Source organism: Mirounga angustirostris, unplaced genomic scaffold (genome assembly GCF_029215605.1).
Source record: "Mirounga angustirostris isolate CCGP_5_RB_7025 unplaced genomic scaffold, mMirAng1.0.hap1 SCAF_7, whole genome shotgun sequence".
In the NCBI taxonomy this organism is placed as follows: Eukaryota; Metazoa; Chordata; class Mammalia; order Carnivora; family Phocidae; genus Mirounga; species Mirounga angustirostris.
The window spans coordinates 15,297,984-15,324,486 of NW_026991715.1; the positions used below are offsets into that span (position 1 = coordinate 15,297,984).

The 26,503-nt window shown below is 40.4% G+C and overlaps 1 protein-coding gene across 2 annotated transcripts in view; it reads right to left on the reverse strand.

Annotated features, from left to right (window-relative positions):
* DTWD2 (DTW domain containing 2) overlaps positions 1–19,605 on the reverse strand; it is a 109,709-nt gene extending 90,104 nt beyond the window's left edge. Inside the window, exon 1 of one of the 2 annotated variants that reach the window (XM_064595806.1) lies at positions 19,304–19,605. In XM_064595806.1, the coding sequence (XP_064451876.1) occupies positions 19,304–19,500 (197 nt within the window). In that variant the 5' untranslated portion in view covers positions 19,501–19,605. The remainder of the gene's footprint in view (positions 1–19,303) is intronic. The other variant, XM_064595805.1, reaches the window with a different exon arrangement.
* Positions 19,606–26,503: the final 6,898 nt, after the last annotated feature.

Here is a 26,503-nt window from a genome sequence, read left to right on the forward strand (position 1 = left end):
TTTTCAGTGTCCTCCTTCATAAAACTGATAACACACCAAGTAGGTTCTGGAGAATAACTCCTGAATTGTAGGCAAAGGTTATAAAAATATAATCATAAATGCCTAGTATTTTTCAGCTAATTTATAATAGAATGACCAAAGTAGGAGTTGAGATTTTTCTCTCTTCTATCTTTGCAATGCTTTGTAAATGTAGAAGAGAGAAAAATTTACAATGCATTGCAAATGTATTATAAATACATTGGGATTTATTTTCTTTAAAATCTATACAACCCAATTAAGGTTAATTACAGTCTTAAAATATAAACGGAATTTCCAAATAATTTCCCTGAGGAAATGTTATGAAATAACCTTTTTCTTCTTTTCTCATTAAGGATGTAGGAATAAATATGTAGGTTTCCTGTCAGACTAAGATTGACTGGCTTCCTCGGTGAATGCTGTAATACAAGGGTAATCTGTCACTCTGGGCATGCTATCTCTGACAGGCTGTAGGCAAATAAAATTATACCTGACATAGAAGTAGAGATGCTAGGACTTACAAAAAACATCTTTCAAAAGCTTAATTAAATTCTTATATAATATTCACTGAAAGCTACTTTCTCATAGTACTGATTTTAATCAAGTAAATCTCACATAGGCAAACTTTAAAAATTAGTGAATAGATTTACAAGAATTACTATTTTTAAAGGATTTCTTTCATCCACCAAACAAAGGCAAATGTAGAACCCAAAAAAATAGTGCACCTCAAATTTCCTAGTAGTCAACAAAATTTTTACAGTCCCAATGGAGTGAAAAAGCAAAGAACAAAGAGTCTCATAGCTTTTCAATAGATTAGTTGAATAGATACACTGCATTACACATAAAAATGACAACTTTCTAATTTTAAAATAGGCTTTGAAAAACTAAATACCACAGTGCCCTCTACTGTCACTTTAAAGAAACTTAAGCTATAAAATAATTTTTAAATTTCTTAAACCATATTCAATATAAGCAATGAAAGAAGAAACAGCTCTTCATGATTAATATATTATAATAAAATTGTTATATAATAAATACAATGTTAAATAAATTTTCATGTCCTAAAGGGAATAAAAACAGATAATATCAGGGCGCCTGGGTGGCTCAGTTGGTTAAGCGACTGCCTTCGGCTCAGGTCATGATCCTGGAGTCCCTGGATCGAGTCCCGCATCGGGCTCCCTGCTCAGCGGGGAGTCTGCTTCTCCCTCTGACCCTCCCCCCTCTCCTGTGCTCTCTCTCTCAAATAAATCTTAAAAAAAAAAAAAAAAAAAAACAGATAATATCTACCACGTCTGACTACTTCAAGTATATCTAACAATGATACTCTAGTATCTGCCAAGGTTGCTTTTATCACCACCTTGTTTTTTGTTTTTTTTTTTCTACTTTGTCAAACTTTTTTTTTTAATTTTTTATTCTTATGTTAATCCCCATACATTACATCATTAGTTTTAGATGTAGTGTTCCCTGATTCACTGTTTGTGCACAACACCCAGTGCTCCATGCAGAATGTGCCCTCCTCAATACCCGCCACCAGGCTAACCCATCCTCCCACCCCCCTCCCTTCTAGAACCCTGTTTGTTTTTCAGAGTCCATCGTCTCTCATGGTTCGTCTACCCCTCTGATTTCCCCCGCTTCATTCTTCCCCTCCCGCTACCTTCTTCTTCTTTTTTTTTTCTTAACATATATTGCATTATTTGTTTCAGAATCACCACCTTGTTTTATAACTTCTTCTGGGAGTACAGGAAGGCTAAGCTTAAAAAGAAAAAAAAAAAATCACTGTTAAAAGAGAGAAAGTAATTCCATAAAGAGAATATCTTTAGATGAGACTTTCCAGAAAGCTGTGCCCCAGAGGGCATGTCTACAGCAGTGATTCCCAAAGTGGATTAAGTAAAATGAACCAATGGGTCATTACCACTTCTACTTTGAATTAAGCATTACTAATATTTATTATATGGAATAACACTCCCTCCTTGGGCTGATATGTCATATGGTAATGTGTTAGGATATGTGATGTCCTGATAGAAAAAGAGGCATTCCATAACATGGAGTGTTAACATTGGCACAATGACACCCACAAAGAAACTGTATACACTCGTAAAGAATCTGTTGAAGAAGTTCTAATTACACAATCACAAACGAATAAGTTTATGGCAGAGCTGTTTCTTACCTATTCCTAGTTCAAATATTTCATCAGAGTTAAGAAATCAAATCTGATATGACAATAACACGATTTTTTTAAGTAGGTTTTTCATTGTAATTCCACTATAGTTAACATACAGTGTTATCTTAGTTTTAGGTGTACAATATAGTGAGTCCACAATTCTACACATCACTCACTGTTCATTATGATAAATGTACTCTATAATCCCCTTCACCTATTTCACCCATCCCCCCCCCCCGCCACTGCCCCGGTCTGGTAACCATCAGTTTGTTCTCTATAGCTAAGAGTCTGTTTCTTGGTTTGTCTCTCTTCTTTTTTCCCTTTGCTCATTTATTTTGTTTCTTAAATTCCACATATGAGTGAAATCATATGGTATTTGTCTTTCTCTGACTGACTTATTTCGCTTAGCATAATACTCTCTAGCTCTACCCATGTTGTTGCAAATGGCAAGATTTCATTCTTATTATGGCTGAGTAATAGCCCATGTATCTTCCTTATCCATTCATCTATTGATGGACAGTTGGGCTGCTTCCATAACTTGGCTATTGCAGATAATACCACAATAAACACAGGTATCTCTTCAAATTAGTGTTTTTGTATTTGGGGGGTAAATATCTAGTAGTACAATTACTGGATGGTAGGTAGCTCTATTTTTAACGTTCTGAGGAACCTTCATACTGAGGGCTGCACCAGTTTGCCTTCCCACCAACAGTGTAAGAGAGTTTGTTTTTTTTTTTTTTTTAAGATTTATTTATTTATTTATTTATTTGAGAGACAGAGAATGAGAGACAGAGAGCATGAGAGGGAGGAGGGTCAGAGGGAGAAGCAGACTCCCTGCCGAGCAGGGAGCCCGATGCGGGACTCGATCCCGGGACTCCAGGATCATGACCTGAGCTGAAGGCAGTAGCTTAACCAACTGAGCCACCCAGGCGCCCTGTAAGAGAGTTCTTTTTCTCCACATCCTCACCTATACATGCCATTTCTGGTGTTTTTTATTTTAGTCATTCTCACAGTTAATGAGGTGATATATCTTCATAATTTTGATTTTTATTTCCCTGATGATAAGTGATGTTGAGCATGTTTTCATGGGTCTGTTGGCCATTTGGAGGTCTTCTTTGGAAAAATGTCTGTTCGTGTCTTCTGCCTATTTTTTAATTGGATTATTTGTTTAGGTATTGAGTTGTATCAGTTCTTTATATATTTTAGATACTAACCCTGTATCAGATATGTCATTTGCAAATATTTATTCCCCTTCAATAGGTTGCCTTTTAGTTTTGTTGACTGTTTCCTTCACTGTGCAAGAGCTTTTTATTTTGATGTAGTCCCAACAGTTTTTCCTTTTATTTCCCTTGCCTCAGGAGACATATCTAGACAAATACTGCATTGGCTAATGTCAGAGAAATTACTGCCTGTGCTCTCCTGTAGGCTTTTTATGGTTTCAGGTCTCACATTTAGGTTTTTAACCCTTTTTGAGCTTATTTTTGTGTGTGGTATAAGAAAGTGGTCCAGTTTCATTCTTTTGCATGAAGCTGTCCAGTTTTCCCAACACCATTTGCTGAAGATACTCTTTTTTCTCAATATATATACTTCCTCCTTTGTTGAAGATTAATTGACCATATAATTGTTGATTTATTTCTAGGTTTTCTATTCTGTTCCATTAATCTATGTGTCTATTTCTGTGCCAGTACCATACTGCTTTGATTACTACAGCTTTGTATTATATAACCTGAAGTCTGGAATTGTGATACCTCCATTTTTTTTTTTTTTTTAAGATTGCTTTACCTATTCAGGGTCTTTTGTGGTCCATACAAATTTTAGAATTGTTTGTTCTAGTTCTGTGAAAAATGCTGTTGGTATTTTGGATAGGGATTGCATTAAATCTGTACATTGCTTTGGGTAGCATGGACATTTTAACAAAATTTGTTCTTCAAATCCATGAGCATGGAATCCATTTCTTTGTGTTGTCTTCAATTTCTTTCATCAATGTTTGGTACAGTTGTAAATGGGATTGTTTTCTTAATTTCTCTTTTATTATTAGTGTATAGAAATGCAACATTTATGTACACTGATTTTGTATCATATGACTTTACTGAATTCATTTATTAGTTCTAGCAGTTTTTTGGTGGAGTCTTTAGGTATCATGTCATCTGCAAAGAGTGAAAGTTTTACTTTTTTTGGTGGAGTCTTTATAGTATCATGTCATCTGCAAAGAGTGAAAGTTTTACTTCTTCCTCACCAATGTGGATGCCTTTAATTTCTTTCTCTTATCTGATTGCTATGGCTCGGACTTCCAGCACTATGCTGAATAACAGTGGTGAAAATGGACATCTTTGCCCTGTTCCTGATCTTAGGGGAAAAGCTCTCAGTTTTTCCCCACTGACTATGTTAGCTATGGGTTTTCATATAAGGCCTTTGTTATGTTCAGTTATGTTCCTTCTAAACCTACTTTATTGAAAGGTTTTATCATGAATGGATATTGTACTTTGTCACATGCTTTTTCTACATTTAATGAGATGATCATATGGTTTTTATCCTTCCTCTTATTGATGTACTGTATCACACTGATTGATTTGCAAATATTGAACCACACTTGCATCCTGGAAATATTTCCCACTTGATTGTACGTTCTTTTCAAAGAACCAGCTCCTGGTTTCATTGATCTGTTCTACTGTTTTTTTTAGTTTACAACAGTAACTTTAGAAAACAGTATAAAGATTAGTTGAACTGTGGATTCACATCTTACTGTCTCTAACAATGAACTTCACCATACATATGTATTATGCCTCAAAATAATGGATAATGGCAGCATGATTCCATCACAGTAAGCAAAACATTTTTAAATGGTTTATTTCACGATTGCCTCTTCCTTTTTAAAATCTTTGTGTGTGTGTATGTTTTATGGGGCACATCATACATTAGTATATAATAAAATAAACATAGATAAATATGTCTATCTGCTAGAATTTCATCCAAATTTTTTAACTAACTGTGGTATGTAATCAAAATAATTCAGGAATCACTGGCCTAGAAATAAGCTTGTTCCAACTAAAGGAACTATAATCAAAAAAATTTTTAGTAAATTTTATTACAATTAAAGAAGTCTTAAGAGGAGCCAAATGTCTGAACAACAAAGTCTTGTGTCCAGAGAAATGACTATATAGAACAGCTATATAAAGCCCCTACTAAAACACAAAGCGACAGATCAACTAAGACTGAGAATCTTAAGTAATCATAAAGTAATCATCTATATTCAGTTACCCTATTATTTACTTTCTACTTTCTCCTGTTCTATAGAAATACAAAAATTTACAAAAAATAGCAAAACATCTTTCTTAGTAGCAAATTAAGTCACTCTTTTCTCTGCAAACTTTTATGTTATACTTTCATAATTTGTCTTAAATATTACTTAGGCATATTTGCTCTCACACTCAGTTCACTACAAATTTTAGAGGAAACAATCTCTCAATCATTTCCTATAACCCAAGCTATGCCTTTATTGGAAACTGGATATTGAACAAATAATGAATGAATGAACAAAGAACATCCACATGACTTATCAAAGTAAGCCTCAAAGTCTGTGTGTAACAGAATTCTGTTTCTTATCCACTAGCCAAGGAAAGGCAACTGCATGAATGTCCGTCCTGACAAGGAAGGAGTCAAACACTAAAGTGGTCCCAAGGGCCAGCTATCCTCATTAGAGATATTTTACAAAGAATAGCATAGAATTAAGAGACCATGTTACTAGGAAACATTTTCATTTTGTTTATTCTTTCCTCTCCTTTCCCTATACGCAAACAATGAATCATGGAACACTACATCAAAAACTAATGATGTAATGTATGGTGATTAACATAATAAAATAAAATTTTTAAAAAACTATTTAAAAATACAGATTTTTATATAGCTGATTCAATAAGGAAGTATTCCTCCTAATTTTATATAAATTTATACATAATTTTGTATAAATTCTCAAAAGAGACCTGAGAATTTTCTTTGATATAAAAGAGAAAATATAAGGTTTAATTTAATAATACTTAAATACTTAAGAGACAATAATAACGCTATGGTATAAGCCACTGATTCTGATGTACCTAAAAAGGTGTTTGTCATCAACGTAACATTTATTTGTAGCTGGTAAATGAATACTTTTGAAAGCCCCAGGATTACAAAAATCTCCATCATGAGGCAATTTATTTATGGTGACCTACAGCACAACACATGTAAAACTATTTACTTGCCCTTAATCTCTGAATCTAGAAAAACTACTCTAACATGGAAAAAGTTAACAGCAAAATAGATCGATTTCATAAATAATAATAATGTTATTTCATGGAGGAGGAAAACAAAGAGGAAAAAGAGGGGAAGAAGAGGGAAAAGGGGGAAGGAGAAGGAAGAAAAAGAAAGAAAACAAAGAAGAAAAGGTAAAGAGGAAGAATTATTTTTTAAAGATTTATAATTTGAGGGGCACCTGGGTGGCTCAGTTGTTGAGCATCTGCCTTCAGCTCAGGTCATGATCCCGGGGTCCTGGGATAGAGCCCCATGTCAGGCTCCCTGCTCAGCAGGAAGCCTGCTTCTCCCTCTCCCACTCCCCCTGCTTCTGTTCCCTCTCTCGCTGTGTCTCTCTCTGTCAAATAAATAAATAAAAACTTTAAAAAAAAAAAGATTTATAATTTGAGAGAGGATGCATGCGCACGCACACACACACGAGCAGGGCGAGGGACAAAGGGAGAGGGAGAATCTCAAACAGACTCCAAGCCCAGCACAACCCACGGCTCAATCCCAGGACCCTGAGATCATGACCTGAGCTGAAATCAAGAGTTGGACTCTCAACTGACTGAGCCACCCAGGCACCCCATAAGGAGGAAGAATTTATTGTTAATCGCACACTTTTAAGTTACAGGCACTATGCTGAATGCCTTCATTCAATCTCAAAACCCTGTCAAAGACACGTAGTATTACTGTTCTAATTTACAGGTCATGAAAGCAAGGCTTAGAGAAGTCAAGCAGCTTTCTTGAGAAAAGAGAGTTGGGGCTAGAACCCAGTTCTAATTCCAAAATGCACACCTTCAAGCAATCCATTTTGTGGATCCCGTATAAGCATTTAATGATCAAAGAAAAGTTTTACCACATAATTCGACCTAGCTTTCCCAGTCCCAGAAGGCCTAGCACTAGCATTAAAACACTTGGTGATAAACAAATAAACCTAAGAGTCTGAAAGAGACGACGAAGAAGCAAAAGGTGAAAACCAAAACATTTTTTAAATTCTCCAATACAAAATGTCTACAAGTAATCAAGGATATATGGTTAAAGACACAAGAAGCAGGAAAAGGCCAAGCCACAGGAAGCTACGAGGACCACGGAGAAAACAGAAGTCAAAAGAACAAACAATTCAAACTTAGAAGACAGGCAATGGGTATTAAAGAGGGCACGTACTGAATGGAGCACTGGGTGTTATACGCAAACAATGAACCATGGAACACTACATCAAAAATTAACGATGTAATGTATGGTGATTAACATAACAATAAAATTTTAAAAATGTATAAAAAGACAGTATTTGAGCTGGACCCTGAAACAGAGTAGCATCTCAGACAGCAGGCATGAGGGAAGAGCATTTAATACAAAGGGAAGAACAGAACAAAGGCATAAAGCAGAACATAAAAAGCACCTGTTTGGGGGAACTAGTTCCAGGAAGCTGGAGAAGAGGTATGGGAAGGGCATAGTGGAGGAAGAGACGCACAAGACTTTGGAAACCACACTGGAGGCTGGACTCCATTCTTTACCTGAAATACAAGCATGGAAAGTCTCCAGGAAAGGAGTATCATGAGCACACCCAGATGTTAGGAATCTAATGACCTCTGTTGAAAAGGAGTTGGAAAACAGTCTGGAAATTCCTCGGAAAGGCAAACAGAGAACTACCATATGACCCAGAAATTCCACTCCTAGGAATACACCCCCCAAAAATTAAAAACAGGAACTAGAACAGATACGGGCATACCAATGTTCATAGCAGCACTATTCACAAGTGTCCATCAACAAGTGAATGGATAATAGATAAGCAAAGAAAATGAATAATGGATAAACAAAAGTGATATATACATACAATTCAGCCCTAAAAAGGAAAGAAATTTTGATATGCTACAACATGGATGGAACGTGAAAACATTATTCTAAGTGAAATGTTAGAAACAGAAGGATAAATACTGTATGTCTTATGAAGGATCTGGAATAAGCAAAGTCATAGAAATAGAGAGTAGAAGTTACCAGGGGCTGGGCAGCGGGGGATGGGGGATGGCAAGTGATTATTTTAATGGGTACAGAGTTAATGCCAAAGATGATGAAAAAGTCTGGTGTATAGATAGTAGTGATGGTTATACATTATGAATGTATCTCATGATGCTGCCTCACACAGTTAAAAACTATTAAAATTTTAAATATTATGTATATATTAGCACAATTTAAAGAAACATGAAAGAAAGGAAGGAAGGAAGGAACGAATGAACAAACGAGGGAAGGAAGGAACGAATGAGGGAAGGAAGGAAGGGAAGGAAGGAAGGAAGGAAGGACGGACGAACATGGAGCAGCCTGCCAAGTAACATGTCTACATAGACAAACAGGTCAGATATTTCTCCCACAGGTTAATCCCTCTCAACCTTTGCAAAGTCCTGAGACTCACTCTCTATCTTTTCATTTTTTTTCCTGAGTAACTCTGGAAGACTTCTTACTTCATTTCACTGCTGCCTTTTTCCCCACAGCCTTCCCATGAGGCTTCCAGTAAACCAAAAGACAAGCAAAAAACAAAAAACTCAGCAGGGGATAACAAAATAAATTCCTATCAGTAATGTCTTCAAATTTGCCCTTCTGACTGAAAAATGAGGACTTAACAACAGAAATAAGAAGTTGACCTTAGCCAGGTAAAGGATTCAAGAAATAAAAGCTCGACCTTAAAAAAGACAGAAATTAAAAAGCCCTCATCCCAACATAACTAACAATAGCCAAGGAAAAGGAAAAAGAAAAGAATCTATGGATTCAAAACCCACAAAGAAACATCTCACTGGAAGTATTTATTATATGTAGCAGGAAAACAAGAGTAGTCATACTGTTCACTTCAATACAATCCTTTATTATGTGGTGTAGTAACAGAGGTATGAAAGCTAAAGCAGTCTGCCTCTTACTAGTCCCCTCACCCTGAGTCTATTAAAAAGGAATAACTATTTAAATCACAAAGTTGTCTCTCATGTATTAAATAAAAATGCACACGTAAAAGCACTTTGTAACCTGTGAGCCCTTTTTAAATAATACCAAATTTTAGACTAGACTATTTCTGAATATTTTCTCTCTATATATAAGCACGAACAGAACAATGAATTATTAATTTTGGGCAAATGTACTTTAAAAATTAATGTGCTTTGATGTTTTTTGAAGAAAACTTCTATCCATCAGAGGGTAATGATATAATTCTTATTTTTCTTGGGGAAAATAAATCAAATATTTAGAAAGCTCTAATGTGCTTTTTAAAATTGGTCACTCCTCTTTGGAGAGACTTAATTAAGATTAAGAAAAAAAATTCCCTCTTAACATATATCATCTTTGCTCAACTTTGAACATAAGATTAGCCTACACAGTAATTTGTAAATCAGTTAGTTTTCCACATATATTACAAATGAATGACTTCAAAGAATAAACACATTTTCTATACTAACAGGAAAGAACAAATTAACTTAATACTTTTCTCTTGGGAATATGATACTTTTGACATGAACAAAGAATTAAATTTTCAAATTATCTAAGTTTTTACTCTAAAAATCATCATCAAGAATCTAGTTGATTTTAAATTTACCAAAGTAGTTTGTTTTCTAAACCTAAGGGTTGATCCCAATTCAACACTCAATATATTCTAAACTAACTGCCTTGGGAATCACCATTTTTCACTTGTACCTACCACACTTGTAGGCTGATTTACCCTGCTGCTTAAGCAGACTAGCCATAATGGTGTACATGAGACCTAGAATCAAAAAGCAAATGCCTACAAGGGGCAGGAAGTTAATAAGAATGAATCAAACAGGAATAGCTAGGAGCTATGGTGCCCTGAACAGATCACACCCAAGCCAACGTCATCACCAATGCTCAGCTCAACCAACTACTGCTCCAGAAGGTGGTCCCTGAGCTGCTACATCTTCCTATTCTCACAAAAGCCAGAAATCTGCATTTTTATATAAAACATCTTGACTTTTAACTGTTAGAACTAATTTAAAAATGTAAAATACTAATTCAAAACAAAACATCCGTTGGCTGCCAATGTGGGGCTCTTGCATTCTTCTTAAACACCTGCAGTTTCCCTTCCTTCCCTCTGTCACGATTTTATCCCCACCACTTGTTTCTCCAGAAAACACAAACCTAAAGAAAAAGGAAAAGTTAAGACGCGGAACAAAGGAGCTAGGTGTTGTTAAAAGGTATAAACCTGGAACACTTCAAATTTTCTAAGAGACTAGATCTTAAATCTTCTCACCAGAAAAAAAGATAGGATAATTATGCAACCAAAGCTAATACTACCAGTGTTGATCAACAGCACTTTATAAACGTATCAAATCCACACATTGTATAGCTTAAACTTACATAATGTTGTATGTAAATTACATCTCAATTTTTTTTTCTTTTTTTTAAGAAAAGGAGCTAGAGAATACTAAAGCTCGGGCATCTTGTTACTAAGCTTGAAGTAAACATACTTCAGTTTTAAAAATATGAAAATCAGGGCGCCTGGCCAACTCAGTCGGTACAGCATGAGACTTTTTTTTTTTTTTTAAAGATTTTATTTATTTGTGAGAGAGGGAACGAGAGGCAGCATGAGAGGGGGGAGGGCCAAAGGGAGAAGCAGACTCCCTGCTGAGCAGGGAGCCCGATGCGGGAATCGATCCCAGGACTCCAGGATCATGACCTGAGCCGAAGGCAGTCGCTTAACCAACTGAGCCACTCAGGCGCCCCAGCATGAGACTTCTGATCTCAGGGGCGTGAGTTCAAGCCCCACGTCGCGTGTGGAGCCTACTTTAAAAATAGATAGATGACAGATAGATAGATAGATAGATAGATAGATAGATAGATAGATAGATAGAAAGAAAGAATGAAAATCAGAGCTACTCTTGCAGCCTTGGTGGCTCGATGTGAACTAGTAACTACATCTACTCTGCCAACAAAATCCTAAGGCATCTTCTGCACTCATGGAGCCAGGTGGGCTGGAGCTGCAGACCCAACTCCACTACTTCCTTGCTACCTCTACCTCCTCATCATTTATTTTTTGGTTTTAATGAAGCATAACTAACAGTGTTATACTGATTTCAGGTGTACAACATAATGATCCAACAATGCTGTACATTACTCCATGCTCACTGTGGTAGGTGTGATCACCACCTGTCACCACGCAACATTATTATAATAGCATCGACTATATTTTCCATGCTGTACTTTTCAACCCTATGACTAATTTATTGTACAACCTGAAGTCTGTACCTCTTAATCCCCTTCACCTATTTCACCCATTCCCCCCTCACCTCCCATCTGGCAACCACCACTTTGTTCTCTGTATTTAAGAGTCTGGGGTTTTTGTTTGTCTCTTCGTCCACTTGTTATGTTTCTTAGATTCCACATCTAAGTGACATCATATGGTATTTGTCTTTCTGTCTGATTTACTTCACTTGCCATTATAGCCTCTAGGGCCATGCATGTAGTTGCAAATGGCAAGATCTCACACTTCTTTTGGTCAGGTAATATTCTATTTTATATATATATATATATATAAAAACATATTACAACATTCCACTATATATATGTGTGTGTATATGTGTGTATATATACACATATACACACACCACATATATATATGTGTATATATATATACACACATATACACACACCACACATCCTCTATCCATTTATCTATAGATAGACCCTTGGATTATTTCCAAAACTTGGCGATTGTAAATAATGCTGCAATAGACACAGGGGTGCATATATATTTTCAAATTAGTGTTTTCATTTCCTTTGGGTAAAAATCAAGTAGTGGAATTAGTGGATCACATGGTATTACTATTATTAATTTTTTGAGGAACCTCCATACTGTTTTCCACAGTGCCTACACCAATTTACATTCCTACCAGCAGTGCACGAGGGTTCCTTGTCTCCACATCCTCACCAATACTTGCTATTTCTTGACTTTTTGATCCTAGCCCTTCTGAAGGGTGTAAAGTGATGTCTCATTGTAGTTTTTGACTTGTATTTCCCTGATGATGAGTGATTTGATCATCTTTTCATGTGTGCGTTGACCATCTGTATGTCTTCTGTGAAAAAATATCTATTTAGGTCCTCTGCCCATTTTAATCTAATTATTTGTTTTTTGGGTGTTGCAGCTCCTCATCATTTAATACCTAACGATATAGGGGCACCTGGCCAGCTCAGTCAGAGGAGTGTGTGACTCTTGATCTCAGGGTCATACTGCCATGAGCCCGAGGATAGAAACCTGAGAGTTAGAAACCACTGGCAAATAGAAAACACTTGATCTCAGGGTCATGAGTTCAAGTCCCACATGGGGTGCAGAGATTAGGTAAATAAATAAAAAACTTCAAAAATGTTTTTAAATAAAAAATAAAATAAAAGCTAACAATATAACTCTAGAATTGTTGTTATGAGAAATAAATAAAATCTTGCATATAAAATACCTAGGCCTGGACACCTGGGTGGCTCAGTTGGTTAAGCGACTGCCTTCGGCTCAGGTCATGATCCTGGAGTCCCGGGATCGAGTCCTGCGTCGGGCTCCCTGCTCGGCGGGGAGTCTGCTTCTCCCTCTGACCCTCCTCCCTCTCATGCTCTCTTAAATCTTAAAAAAATAAATAAATAAAATAAATAAAATACCTAGGCCTGGTAGGTAACCTGCACATGGTCAGCACGTAATTAAATGTGTGGTATATTATAATCCTTACAATTTTGTACTCTGGGGAGAAGAAAGCATTGGAGAGAGAAAAAAAATTCTGTCTCAGGGCTTATCTGTGTCAGTCTGTGTGCATGCCCTTTGCTGCTGTTTCCCTCCCTCAATTAAAAAACACCATATGCTTTGACATTATTCCATTATTCTAAGGACCAGTGATTTGCCAGTGGTTTCTAACTCTCAGGTTTCTATCCTCAGGCTCATGGCAGTATCTGTAGAAGATGTAAGAGTGTAATTAAGACGCCTAGCGTCTTTACTAGAATGAGGTTCCAACTCTTCCCAGTCAAGACTTTTACCACCAAATCACCAATCAGTCTGCAACTTTTAATAAAATTGAATATAAATCATTACAGCTAAAAGTCACCTAATGAAGTCACACTTGTGACAACCACCCAAATAAAAAAATATTCCAGTGCTTGGTTTGTTGGATGCAAGTACATTAGGCTGAATTCCTCTTAACCTCCTTAAAATAGCTTACCTGGCCCTTCCCAATGCATCCAGATCCCTCTCCTCTCCCTCCTTTCCACCAAGCTCTCCAAATATACTCTTCTCCATACACTGTATCTCTGTACATCCTCTTCCCTCAACAGGAACACACTCCTAATAAAATAGGTATCTAGCAATAATAAATCAGTTTGGGATCTTTTAAAAGAATATCCTGTTCATGTTTAAGAGATCTTGTATTTACAACTAGTAAGATTCTGCTCTGAAGTTAAACTGAGTTTGTACTGCCTGAATAAAACCAATTTTTGGAACTCCCTAGGCGATGACAATTATGGTAATATGTTTAGAGAAATGAATATTGTTTTAAGTAAATGGCCAAATAATTATAACTTGCTGATCACTCAAATCTAAGAATGCATTTTAGTTTTAAAAGCTATTATAAGCATAAGCGTAGGTAAGTTCACCCAGGGAACTAGTAAAAACCCAAAAGCTTAATGAAATAAAATATAAAGACCCATCAATTAGCTTATATTTTACTAATAACACCTAAATACTCTCCATATTTCTAGAATTGTAATCTAACCAATTAAAATAAATAAAATGCATACTATGCCAAAGGGGAGAAGAGCTTTTAAAAGGTACAAAATTTCACTAGAAAATGCAAAGTGCAGAAGTGTTGGAATCAATCATAATCCTAAAATACCAACTAAATGTAACTGAAAACAAGCTAAAATCCAAGTCATTTTTATTTTTAAAAAAGCAGATTAGGTTAGGGTATAAGGAGGGATGAAAGGCAGAGCAAAGAGAATTTTTAGGACAGTGAAAATACTCCATATTATAATAGTGGAGATACATATTATAAAGTAATCCAAAAGCAAAACAACTCCAAGAGTAAACCCTAATGTAAAACTATGGACACTAAGTTATGATGATGTTCATCCAATTTAGCAAATGTACTACTCTGGCAGGGGATGCTGATAATGGGGGAAGCAGGTGGGGACAGAGGATTTACAGGAGATGCAAAGGCAAACGCCTGTCCTGTGACAGCACTCTTCTCCTTCCACTCAATTTTGCCGTGAATCTAAGACTTCTCTAAAAAATAAAGTCTATTAAGGGGCACCTGGGTGGCTCAGTCACTAAGCGTCTGCCTTCAGCTCAGGTCATGATCCCAGGGTCCTGGGATCGAGCCCCACATCAGGCTCCCTGCTCAGCGGGAGCCTGCTTCTCCCTTTCCCACTCCTCCTGCTTGGTTCCCACTCTCACTGTCTCTATCTTTGTCAAATAAATAAATAAAATCTTTAAAAATAAATAAATAGATAAAAATTAAAAATAAAGTCTATTAAGTGGAGGGGGGAGCAGATCAGAAAAACTACAAATCGTTGCTATATGTAGGAGACTCGTTTTCTTTTTTAAAAAACTGTATACAGCATTTATAATTAGCAGGTCTGAATAAACTAAAAACTACATGACAAAGCTAGCATGATAATTTAGCGTTGGATTTATATTTGAAATACTTTTCTATCAGTATCCTACTGAGACCCCTTTGCAGCATTGTTAAGTGTTATCTCCTAACACCTTCAGGGAGCTTGTTTAAATAAAATGTATTCACACACCCCTTCTGTTCATATATGCCATCCCTTCTAGACACAAATTATTTATCCTCCTCAAAAGTCTATATTGATTGTCTACTCTCAATAGTACATTTAGGAGATATTAAAAATCCTAACACTCAAGATACCTTCCTCTGAGATCTTACAATCCAATCCTGGGAAAAGATCAAAATGTCCAAGGAAGACTACTCCAAGTAGTCAAGTGGTAAACACACTAAACCAGTCTGTCCTTCTGTTTTCCTTCACAGAATGCTTTTCTCCAGACTGGACCCTCCTCATCTTTCAAATCTCAGTATAAATGCTACCCCCCCAGAAATCTTTCCTGACACCATCCTGCGATCTTCTGTCACAGCGCCCCATTCCTTTGCTTCACTGCTGGTTTGTTGTTTGTTTTCCATTCTGTAATTACACATTTGGTTGCTGGTTTATAATATGCAGCCAATAACAGACTGAACATCCCTAAGCAGGGGCAAATTCCACTTTATTATCAAGAATTTGCAAAGCATTCGATAAACACTGGTTAAATGAAAGCACAGGTCTGGGGCTCAGGACAAAGGGCTGGGCTAGAAGTACTGGGGTAGAGGTGGTAATTTTACCCATGACAATTTACCTATTATCACCTGTGGAAAATGTGGGGGTTGTCAAGGGAAGAGAATCTAGAATCAGGAGCTGAGGAAGCCCAACATTCAGAGTCTGAGTAGAACTGGCCGAGAAGACTAGGCCAGACAAGTCAGATAAACCACAGGGAAGCCAGAGACACACAGTGTTTCAAGAAGTCAGTATTCTCCCCCTGCCTGTGTTCTCTCACTCTCTCCGTCAAATAAATAAATAAAATCTTTGAAAAAGGCGGGGGGGGGGGGCGCCTGGGTGGCTCAGTCCGTTGAGAGTCTGCCTTCAGCTCAGGTCATGATCTCAGGGTCCTGGGATGGAGCCCCGCGTCACGCTCCCTGCTCAGTGGGAGTCTGCTTCTCCCTCTGCCTCTCCCCCTGCTTGTGCTCTAGCTCACTCACTCTCTCTCTCCAATAAATAAATAAAATCTTAAAAAAATAATAAAAATAAATTTTAAAAAAGAGGTCAGTATTCAAGTGCAAAATGCTGCCAAGAGGTCTAGTAAAAAGTGAACAGAAGGGCGCCTGGGTGGCTTAGATGGTTGAGCGTCTGCCTTCAGCTCAGGTCATGATCTCAGGGTCCTGGGATCGGGCCCCACGTTAGGCTCCCTGCTCAGCGGGGAGCCTGCTTCTCCCTCTGCCTCTCCCCTGCTTGTGCTCTAGCTCACTCACTCTCTCTCTCCAATAGATAAATAAAATCTTAAAAAAATAATAAAAATAAATTTAAAAAAAGAGGTCAGTATTCAAGTGCAAAATGCTGTCAAGAGGTCTAGTAAGAAGTGAACAGAAAAGGATCCCCTGGGTTTCATCTGAGGGAGGTTACCGGTGACTCTCATCATGACAGCCCTGTCAGGGGAGTGTCGGATGTGATGACAAACTGCTGAGCTCTTCCCAGGTGAGGAAGCAGACGCACTATCTAAGGGTTAAAACTGTGGAAGGCAGGGCGCCTGAGTGGCTCAGTCGGGGTTAAGCGACTGCCTTCGGCTCAGGTCATGATCCTGGAGTCCCGGGATCGAGTCCCGCATCGGGCTCCCCGCTCAGCAGGGGGCCTGCTTCTCCCTCTGACCCTCCTCCCTCTCATGCTCTCTGTCTCTCATTCTCTCTGTCTCAAATAAATAAATAAAATCTTTAAAAAAATAAATAAATAAAATAAAATATTTCTTAAAATACAACATGAAGGAAGGAGGGAAGGAAGGAAAGAAGGATTCCTATCTATAACTAATAGCAAAGAGTACCTCTAATCACTGGGCGGGTGGGGGGGGGAGGCAAATACAGTGAAAAGAGAGGAAGATATGCTTAGAATTTATCAAAATGGCAAGAAGGTATTCTATTTAGCTATTAAATTATTTCTCAGCCCTTTAAGTCTGTATCCATGGAGTTGATTTCTATGCTGTTCATTACTGCAACTGAGGAAAATAAAAACCCGGGGCGCCTGGGTGGCTCAGTTGGTTAAGCGACTGCCTTCGGCTCAGGTCATGGTCCTGGAGTCCCGGGATCGAGTCCCGCATCGGGCTCCCTGCTCGGCGGGGAGTCTGCTTCTCCCTCTGACCCTCCTCCCTCTCATGCTCTCTGTCTCTCATTCTCTCTGTCTCAAATAAATAAATAAAATCTTTAAAAAAATAAATAAATAAAATAAAATATTTCTTAAAATACAACATGAAGGAAGGAGGGAAGGAAGGAAAGAAGGATTCCTATCTATAACTAATAGCAAAGAGTACCTCTAATCACTGGGCGGGTGGGGGGGGGAGGCAAATACAGTGAAAAGAGAGGAAGATATGCTTAGAATTTATCAAAATGGCAAGAAGGTATTCTATTTAGCTATTAAATTATTTCTCAGCCCTTTAAGTCTGTATCCATGGAGTTGATTTCTATGCTGTTCATTACTGCAACTGAGGAAAATAAAAACCCGGGGCGCCTGGGTGGCTCAGTTGGTTAAGCGACTGCCTTCGGCTCAGGTCATGATCCTGGAGTCCCGGGATCGAGTCCCGCATCGGGCTCCCTGCTCGGCAGGGAGTCTGCTTCTCCCTCTGACCCTCCCCCCACTTGCGCGCTCTCTCTCTCTCTCCCAAGTGAATAAATGAAATATTAAAAAATAAAATAAAATGGGGCGCCTGGGTGGCTCAGTCGGTTGAGCGACTGCCTTCGGCTCAGGTCATGATCCTGGAGTCCTGGGATCGAGTCCTGCATCGGGCTCCCTGCTCAGTGGGAAGCCTGCTTCTCCCTCTGACCCTCCTCCCTCTCATGTGCTCTCTCTCATTCTCTCTCTCAAATAAATAAATAAAATCTTTTAAAAAAAAAAGATAGATTTAGGGGCGCCTGGGTGGCTCAGTCGGTTAAGCGACTGCCTTCGGCTCAGGTCATGATCCTGGAGTCGCGGGATCGAGTCCCGCATCGGGCTCCCTGCTCGGCGGGGAGCCTGCTTCTCCCTCTGACCCTCCCCCCTCTCAAGTGCTCTGTCTCTCATTCTCTCTGTCTCAAATAAATAAATAAAATCTTTAAAAAATAAATAAATAAATAAAACTGCGGAAGGCAACAGAAAGATAGGTGACAGATGGAGACCTTCAGGAACCGAGCAAAATGATCCCGAACACCCACAAGGTAAGGAGAAGCGTGTGTCTAAACAGCATGAGATGCCGACAGGCAGGGAAGCAATCCTGGGCACCCTGAAGTAGACCAGCGCGGTGAGGTGATCCTGAAAGGTACCGCAGCGACTGGGCACACGGAGCACTCAGTGTCAGCGGCTGCTGCCTGTTGCACAGACTCTCCCCCCTTCATCAGGCTGTCACCGCCCCCAGGAGGGCAGAGACGACGGGTTTTACCCGCGCCTGCATTCCCAGGACCTGGCACCATACATACAGAGGCTCAGTACACACTTCCAAAGGAATCAGAATGCAACAGGCAATCGTAACTATTGATTCTGCTCTCTCATTATTTTCACGGTTCTCTTTACTGTGGGATGACGTCGGATAATGGGGGAAGCAGGCGGGGACAGAGGATTTGCAGGAGATGCAAAGGCAAACGCCTGTCCTGTGACAGCACTCTTCTCCTCCCGCTCAATTTTGCCGTGAATCTAAGACTTCTCTAAAAAATAAAGTCTATTAAGGGGCGCCTGGGTGGCTCAGCCACTAAGCGTCCCACTTGAGCATAATAGTGTTCATTACTCTAAGTATCACCGCATTACCCCTTACTTCCCGCTCAGACTCTAAGTTTCTCAACCGCGAACTCATGTCCGCTCATCCCACGACACGCTCGGGGTCTTGCGGGAAGGCGGGCCACATACTCATGAACCTGGATAAACGGCTCCTTACTAAAGGGCTGTGACAGCAGCTTCACAGCGATCCCAAGGTCACCAGCCGACCCAAGCGCGGCGACGCCAGAGGCAGCGCTCCGCCGCGCGGAGCCGGAGCAGCCGCCTTCCCGGCAGGGGGCGCTGCAGCCTCCTCCGAAGGCCGCCGCCCGCCTCAGTCCCCGCCCCCCGCTCCGCGGTCACCTGCAGCGGCTGCACTCGGGCCTCCGCTCGGCGGGCTCCACCGGCAGCTCCCACAGCGCCTCCGCGCCCAGGGAAGCCTCCGCCGGCGCTGTGTCGCCCTCCCGCCGCTCCTCGTCGTTAGGAGTCTGGGACCTCGAGGGCCCAGACGGCCGCGCGACGGGGTCCCCGGGTGTTCGCGCCTCTTTCTGCGGCTCCATGGCAGGCGCTCAGGTCCCGCTGTCACATTAAGTCCTCGCTGCCGCCGGGGGGCGCCACACGCTGGAGAAACCGCCTCGCGCCGCCCGGCGTCACGCACGCACGCAGGCCACGTACAGGGGGCGGGTCCCCGAAGCCCAGGCTCGAGGTCCCGCCCCGCAGCGGAATCGGCACGAGCCTATTGGTCGGTGCTCAGTGGGCTGTGAGACTAGAACCGAGAAGAGAAGTGTGGGTTGTCCTGGGGAGCAGGTGGGAACAGGTAAACCTCTCTGGGACAGGAAAAAAAGGAAAACCCTCAGCAGACACCTCAGGGAGCAAACTCGAATGTGCCTTCCTTAATGTCTCCCCTTTAAAAGTGAAAATTAAGTGGAATTCTGCAGTTTCCACCTTTGAGATTTAAACTGGTTGCGTGCATACCGCAGGTGCAGCGCGGATGTGCTTGATCGCTCAAGGCCAGCAAGGGAGAGGTTTGTACGTACTGACAACTGGATTCGCGGCTGGTTAGTATTTCGTATAAATTCTTATCTAGAAAGGCAGGGAGCTGTGTCCTGTGTCTCCTACATCTGGGTAATCCTCGTCGGCATCAAGTATACTATTTTACACTAGACACCAAGATGTTTCTTAAACAAGGTTTTTAAGTTTTCTGAGGCCCCTAAGATCAGGAAGCAATCAGAGGACTGAGATTTTGTGGGTGAGGGGGGAAGAAAGCCATAGAAAGATAACTAGTTAAGAAAAAAAAGATAACTATTTAAAAAAAAAAGAAAGAAAAGAAAGATAACTACTTTGCCCAAGTATTTACAGCTCCTGGATAACAGCAGTATAGCCTGCAGTGTTTTGAAAAGCCAAAATGAAGTCCACCTTAGAATGAAAGCAGAATTAGTATTTGCCCAAAATGGGCACTGATACTTTTCATTTATTAATACTGTATGTTACTTCTACCAGTGTTCAGCATTTAAACAAAAAAATTAAACTTAGTTTTCATCAATTATCTAAGTTTTGCAATCATAATTATTTGATTCCAGAGCCATGAAGGATTAAATAGAAAACAAAGCAGATTCAACACTAACAGTAATAGAGCAGTATTGTATTTCTTAAAGTGCTTATTTCAATATTAGGTTTTCAGTCATCTTAAAACCAAGCTGATGAATAGAATACAGGGCTATTGTTTATAATTATTTTGCATTCTTTTCTGCATTTCTTTCGGAGTACTCTAAGAAAGAGATAGAAAAAACCTGAAAGACCCACCTGGTGATGGATGGGGGATGGGAGAAAAAACTGACACATAGGCCAGCTGAAATTGGGAAATAATGAAAAGCCAGAGACTGTAGAAAGAGAGGTGAATCAGAAAATAAAGAAATATTGGCTGCAGATTTAGGATGGAGAACTAATTCTTTAACTGCCAGAACTAAATTGTCATGTGACAACCGTTAGACACTTTTCTCTACTTTCAAGACATGAAATGTTCTCTTATGTCATTTAAAGTTCCTCCCAACTGTGAGGTATGTGAGGGCAAATCAGTCCTGACAGCCTACTTATATTTGGCTCTCCCTTTAACCCCCCCCAATCAGATTATTGGCTGTACAATTCCAAGTATCCAAAATCCAATCATTATCTCTTCTACTACTTCTGCCTTGGTTCAAGCCCCCATCCTGTCTTGCATAGGATATTGCCATAGACACGTAAGTGGTCTCTTGCTCTATCCTTGCTTTTCTAATAAATCTGTTCTCCCAGAGGTTGACCATAATCAAAGAAAACTCCCATGTAGCAGGGATGCAGCCAGAGTTGGGTGAAGAGAGTCATCCGTCCTCTGGAAAGCAAGAAATTCACCCAATATCCAGGTTTATTAACCCTGACCTTGAGAAGCCCAAAGAGATGTATCACCTACCCAGCAGCTGCTACTTTATGTGAGGTCACCATCCTGGGGTAGACTCAGGTCAGAATAGACGTCAAGGATCCAAAGTCTGAGAAATGTCAAGATATCAAGAAGGGGAGCAAAAGCTCCTTTAAGGTACACTACTGATTTATGAGTGCAAGAATGTTGCAAGATAATCTATTATTATGTTAATTTATATATTGTTTATCTCCCAACTCCTAGAAGGTAACCTTGTTTGCCTCAGGAGAGTGTGAGTGGTAAAAACTGATTAGAGACATCACAATATCAGGCTGTGGGGTTGGGGGTGGGGGGGTTGTTAGGGCTGGTAAGTGCCCTAGGGTAAAAGCAAAAACTGCTACAGGAAAAATTTCTCCTAAGTGGGAGGGGGACAGAGGGCAACCAAAGTCCCACCGCCACTCCCACATGCCTCCCAGGAGATGAGGCAACATCCAGATAGGAGGAATGAGGGAATGACTTCATGCATGCCTAGAGGGAATGAATGGTTTCCAGCCTCATAAAGATCCTGCTGCAACCACCAGAATACTTGGGGCCAAGAAGACAAGAGCAGTGGCATCTCAGTGGTAGCAAATGAGAAAAACTCCAGGGGCCTCCCTGAGGTTTCAACACACGGTATAATCCTTGAGACCTTAAATGTCACTGATAAGGGAAAGAACCTCAGTAATGTCTGGGTCTGGGATTGAATACCATGCCAGGGCAGCAGAATGAAGATCCAACATTGGATAAACTTGGATTTAAGTGAAATAAAGATAGGGTGCCTGGGTGGCCCAGCCAGGTGAGCATCCAACTCTTGATTTCGGCTCAGGGTCATCATCTCAGGGTCTTGGGGTTGAGCCCTTCTATAGGCTCTGGGCTGAACATGGAGCCTGCTTAGGATTCTCTCTCCCTCCTTCTCTCTGCCCCGCCGCTCCTCCCCACTCCTGCGCACTTTAAATAAATAAATAAATAAATAAAGCTGCATTTCCTGCTGTATTCGCTCTCTATTGATGGTGTAACAGATTACCATAAATTTTGTGGCTTATAACAATACACATTTATTATCTTACACATCTGTATGTTAGAAATCTGATAGAGATATCATAGGGCTAAAATCTACATGGTGGAAGGCCGCATATCCTTTGGAGGCTCTAAAGGAGAATCCCTTTCCTTGCTCATCATTCAGGTTATTGGCAGGCTTCGGTTCCTTGTGGTTGTCATTTTCTTCCTGGCTGTTAGCTGAGAGCTGTTCCCAGCTTCTTGAGGTCACCCACATTCTTGGACTTGTAGGAGAGGCAAAAGTTTACCTTTACTAAATGTCCTAGGTTTAGAGAATGAAATCAATCAACCTAAGACAGACCAACAGAAGAAAAGCATACAAATTTATTTAAAAGAAGATTTTCATGGCCAGACAGCCTTCATAAGGGATGAGTACCCAAAGAAGTTGTGAAACCAACTTGCTTTTACATTAGGTTGAACAAAGAGAGGCAACTGTGGAAAAGTGACTCAACTAGGTGGGCAGGCTGAAACAAGATCAGAATTATTTTAACAAGGATAGTTTGTGTAGACTTCCCTTGATCTCAATTTCCTGTCCTTGACGATTAGAATGTATTTACCTTCTGGAATAGAGAGGACATCTTTCATATAGGAATGAATATCTCCTTTTAAGAAAAAGAAGGAAGATCAGTGTATTTCTTGTATTTGCCGTCTTTCAAGCGCCTTTCACTCAAAATAGTCAAAATGCCAAAGTGCCATATGTTTGGGGCAGCGTTTGGGGCAGCATGTTCTGAACTTCTGAGCCAGTAATAGCAGGTTGAGTCCCTGTTATGATTCGAATCTCCCCAGCCCCTTCTTCCATAGTGTTAAAAAGAAAACCACAGGCCCAAAATGGTGTCACTTAGGCCAACTCACCAAACTGGGGCTTCATGCCTAACAGTATTAGGTGACTGTTAGAGCCTCCCCCAGAAATGTAGTCTTACCTGGTCAGTCAGGAATTTTCTGATCAGAACCAATGAAGTCATCTGTCACGTGGACCCTCTCTATCCCCCAATCCACATAAAAGGACCCATTTGTCCCCAAATGAAGATGACCTCACCTAAAATCATTTTTTCTGTTTATGACTTCCTTGCTTCCTTGTCCTGGCTTTAAAAACCTTTCCTTTTCCTCAGCTCTTTGGAGTTCCCATCTACTCACAGGATAGGGGTGCTGCATGATTCATGAATTGATTAATAAAGCCAATTATATCTTCAAATTGACTTAACAGATTGGGTGGCAGCATTAGGATCTGAAGCGAACTTTTTTTTTTTACTTTTTTATTGTTATGTTAATCACCATACATTACATCATTAGTTTTTGATGTAGTGATCCATGATTCATTGTTTGTGCATAACACCCAGTGCTCCATGCAGAATGTGCCCTCCTCAATACCCATCACCAGGCTAACTCATCCCCCCACTCCCCTCCCCTCTAGAACCCTCAGTCTGTTTTTCAGAGTCCATCGTGTCTCATGGTTCGTCTCCACCTCTGATTTCCCCCCCTTCATTCTTCCCCTCCTACTATCTTCTTTTTTGTTTTTCTTAACATATATTGCATTATTTGTTTCAGAGGTACAGATCTGTGATTCAACTGTCTTGCACAATTCACAGCACTCACCATAGCACATACCCTCCCCGGTGTCTATCACCCAGCCAACCCATCCCTCCCACCCACCCCCCACTCCAGCAACCCTCAGTTTGTTTCCTGAGATTAAGAATTCCTCATATCAGTGAGGTCCTATGATACATGTCTTTCTCTGATTGACTTATTTCGCTCAGCATAACACCCTCCAGTTCCATCCACATCACTGCAAATGGCAAGATCTCATTCCTTTTGATGGCTGCATAATATTCCATTGTATATATATACCACAGCTTCTTTATCCATTCATCTGTCGATGGACATCTTGGCTCTTTCCACAGTTTGGCTATTGTGGACATTGCTGCTGAAGCGAACTTCTAATAGCATTCAGGGAAACGAGAAACAGGCATGGGGCCTGTGACCCTTTCTGAACTCACTGTCTTTCTCGCCATTTCCAAGGGCCCTTGGTGAGTCCCTCTTGGTTGGAGTTTCACTCTGCATTCAAGCTCCTAATCAGCTTTCCATTCCACTTAATGGGTCAGTCTAGACTGATGGGAGGTTCCAATAGAACACCAGTCTCTCCACCCTGGTTCATTCTGCAGTTCCACATTGGAGTCCCTTCCCCCGTTCACATCTGCTGTCCCTATTTACTGGAATTTGCTGGCTTTGTCCTTTCCCCAATTCCAGTCTGCAGTCTCCCCCAGTGGAGTCTGCTGGTGTTGTCCATGCTGGGAATTGCTAGTGGTGTCCTCAGGGGCTTCCACTGCACAGTCCAAGTAACCCAAACCCCAGTCTTCGTTTCTGTCCTCTGATTCCACATTGGGAACTGCTGGTGGGCAGCTACAGTATTCCACTGGTTTGGAAATCAGCCCACAGTCTCCATTCTTTGAGGTCTGCTGGTTCATCCTTTCCCCAGTCCCTTGTTCCTTGGTTTTGTCACCAGCTGGACCCCAAGTCCTCACCTTTACTGTCCACCTGCTTGCACTCAATGACCTTTGTCCCAAATTCTTCCTTAAGCTCTTCTTTCCAGCTTATCCCTTAACTCGGGCAAATGGAAAGCAAAACCACCCAGCCAGCAATAGCAACTGCCCTGACAAGATCTCCAGCCGGCCCAGGCCACTCAGACCAGTTTGAGCCAAACCCCTGACTCCCGCCTGCATGGGTATCCACCCGTGTCCCCCCACCCAAGGAGGAGGACATCTGCATAACATACAATGAGTGTATAGGCGTGTTTCCTTAAGGCACATGGGTGACCTTATGCCCACCTCTGCACAGGATGACCAGGCTTCCCCATCTAAATATTCATCCTAACCCCAGATAAAAGGAATCCATCCACCCTTGCTCAGGGAGTCATAGCTTTGGAAATTATTCCCTGTGATCTCCTTATCTGCCGCAAAAAAAAGTTTCCTTTCTGTGACAGTTCAACTTGGAGCAGTTTCTGACTCCCCGAGGAGTGAACTCATGTTGGTAGGGTAACTGTTAACTCCTGGTGTCCACACCTCCATTTCCTAGGTACTTGTCGGTGTCTGTTAATGTGCCCATGAGGTAAAGGCTTAGCTGAAAGAAAAATAATAAATGATAATAAAATGGGATCCTTAAAATCCAAAGAATTAAGCACTCCTCTTTCCAGCGCACCTGCTTATTTTACATCTAAGAACCATGGTCCCAGAAACCATAAAAATCTACAAGAAAGGAAGGAAGAAGAAGAAGAAGAAGAAGGAAAAGAAGAAGAAGAAGAAGAAGAAGAAGAAGAAGAAGAAGAAGAAGAAGAAGAAGAAGAAGAAGAAGAAGAAGAAGAAGAAGAAGAAGAAGAAGAAGAAGAAGAAGAAGAAGAAGAAGAAGAAGAAGAAGAAGAAGAAGAAGAAGAAGAAGAAGAAGAAGAAGAAGAAGAAGAAGAAGAAGAAGAAGAAGAAGAAGAAGAAGAAGAAGAAGAAGAAGAAGAAGAAGAAGAAGAAGGAAGAAGAAGAAAAGTGCACCTGAAAGCAAGGATTCCCAAATTAAACAGAATGGGATACCTCTTTCAATTGCCAAGCGGAAGCCTCCAAAACGTTTCAAAATACCAAAATAGTTTCATTGAAGATTCATTGCAAAAGGCTAATGAAAAACTGAAGATGTAAGAGGTACCTAAAACGAGACTGTAAGACTTGCTAACTCTTACTACTCCCCTCTTTTTCTTCCTTTAAGTACTCATCCTACTAATCCTCTGTCTGAATTGTTTTTCCATTCTGAAAGGACTACACAACCATAATCAAAAGTCTACCAAGTTAATGGCCTTGCAGATACCCCCATATCTACCTTCACAGGAGGGCCCCCATACAGTCCCTTCTCAGAGTTTATGAAACTGAGGGACATTCTTGTAAATGGCTATGTTATTCCCTTAAACAACCAAAGGGAAACTCTGGTAGATACCAGAACCTACACAGGGGATCCTGGAAAAAATGGCAGAAGGCAGCAAAGGGTGAAAATTCTTACCAGAATCAGTTCCTCTGAATCTCTGTTTATAGTGTCCAGTCTAAAGAGGA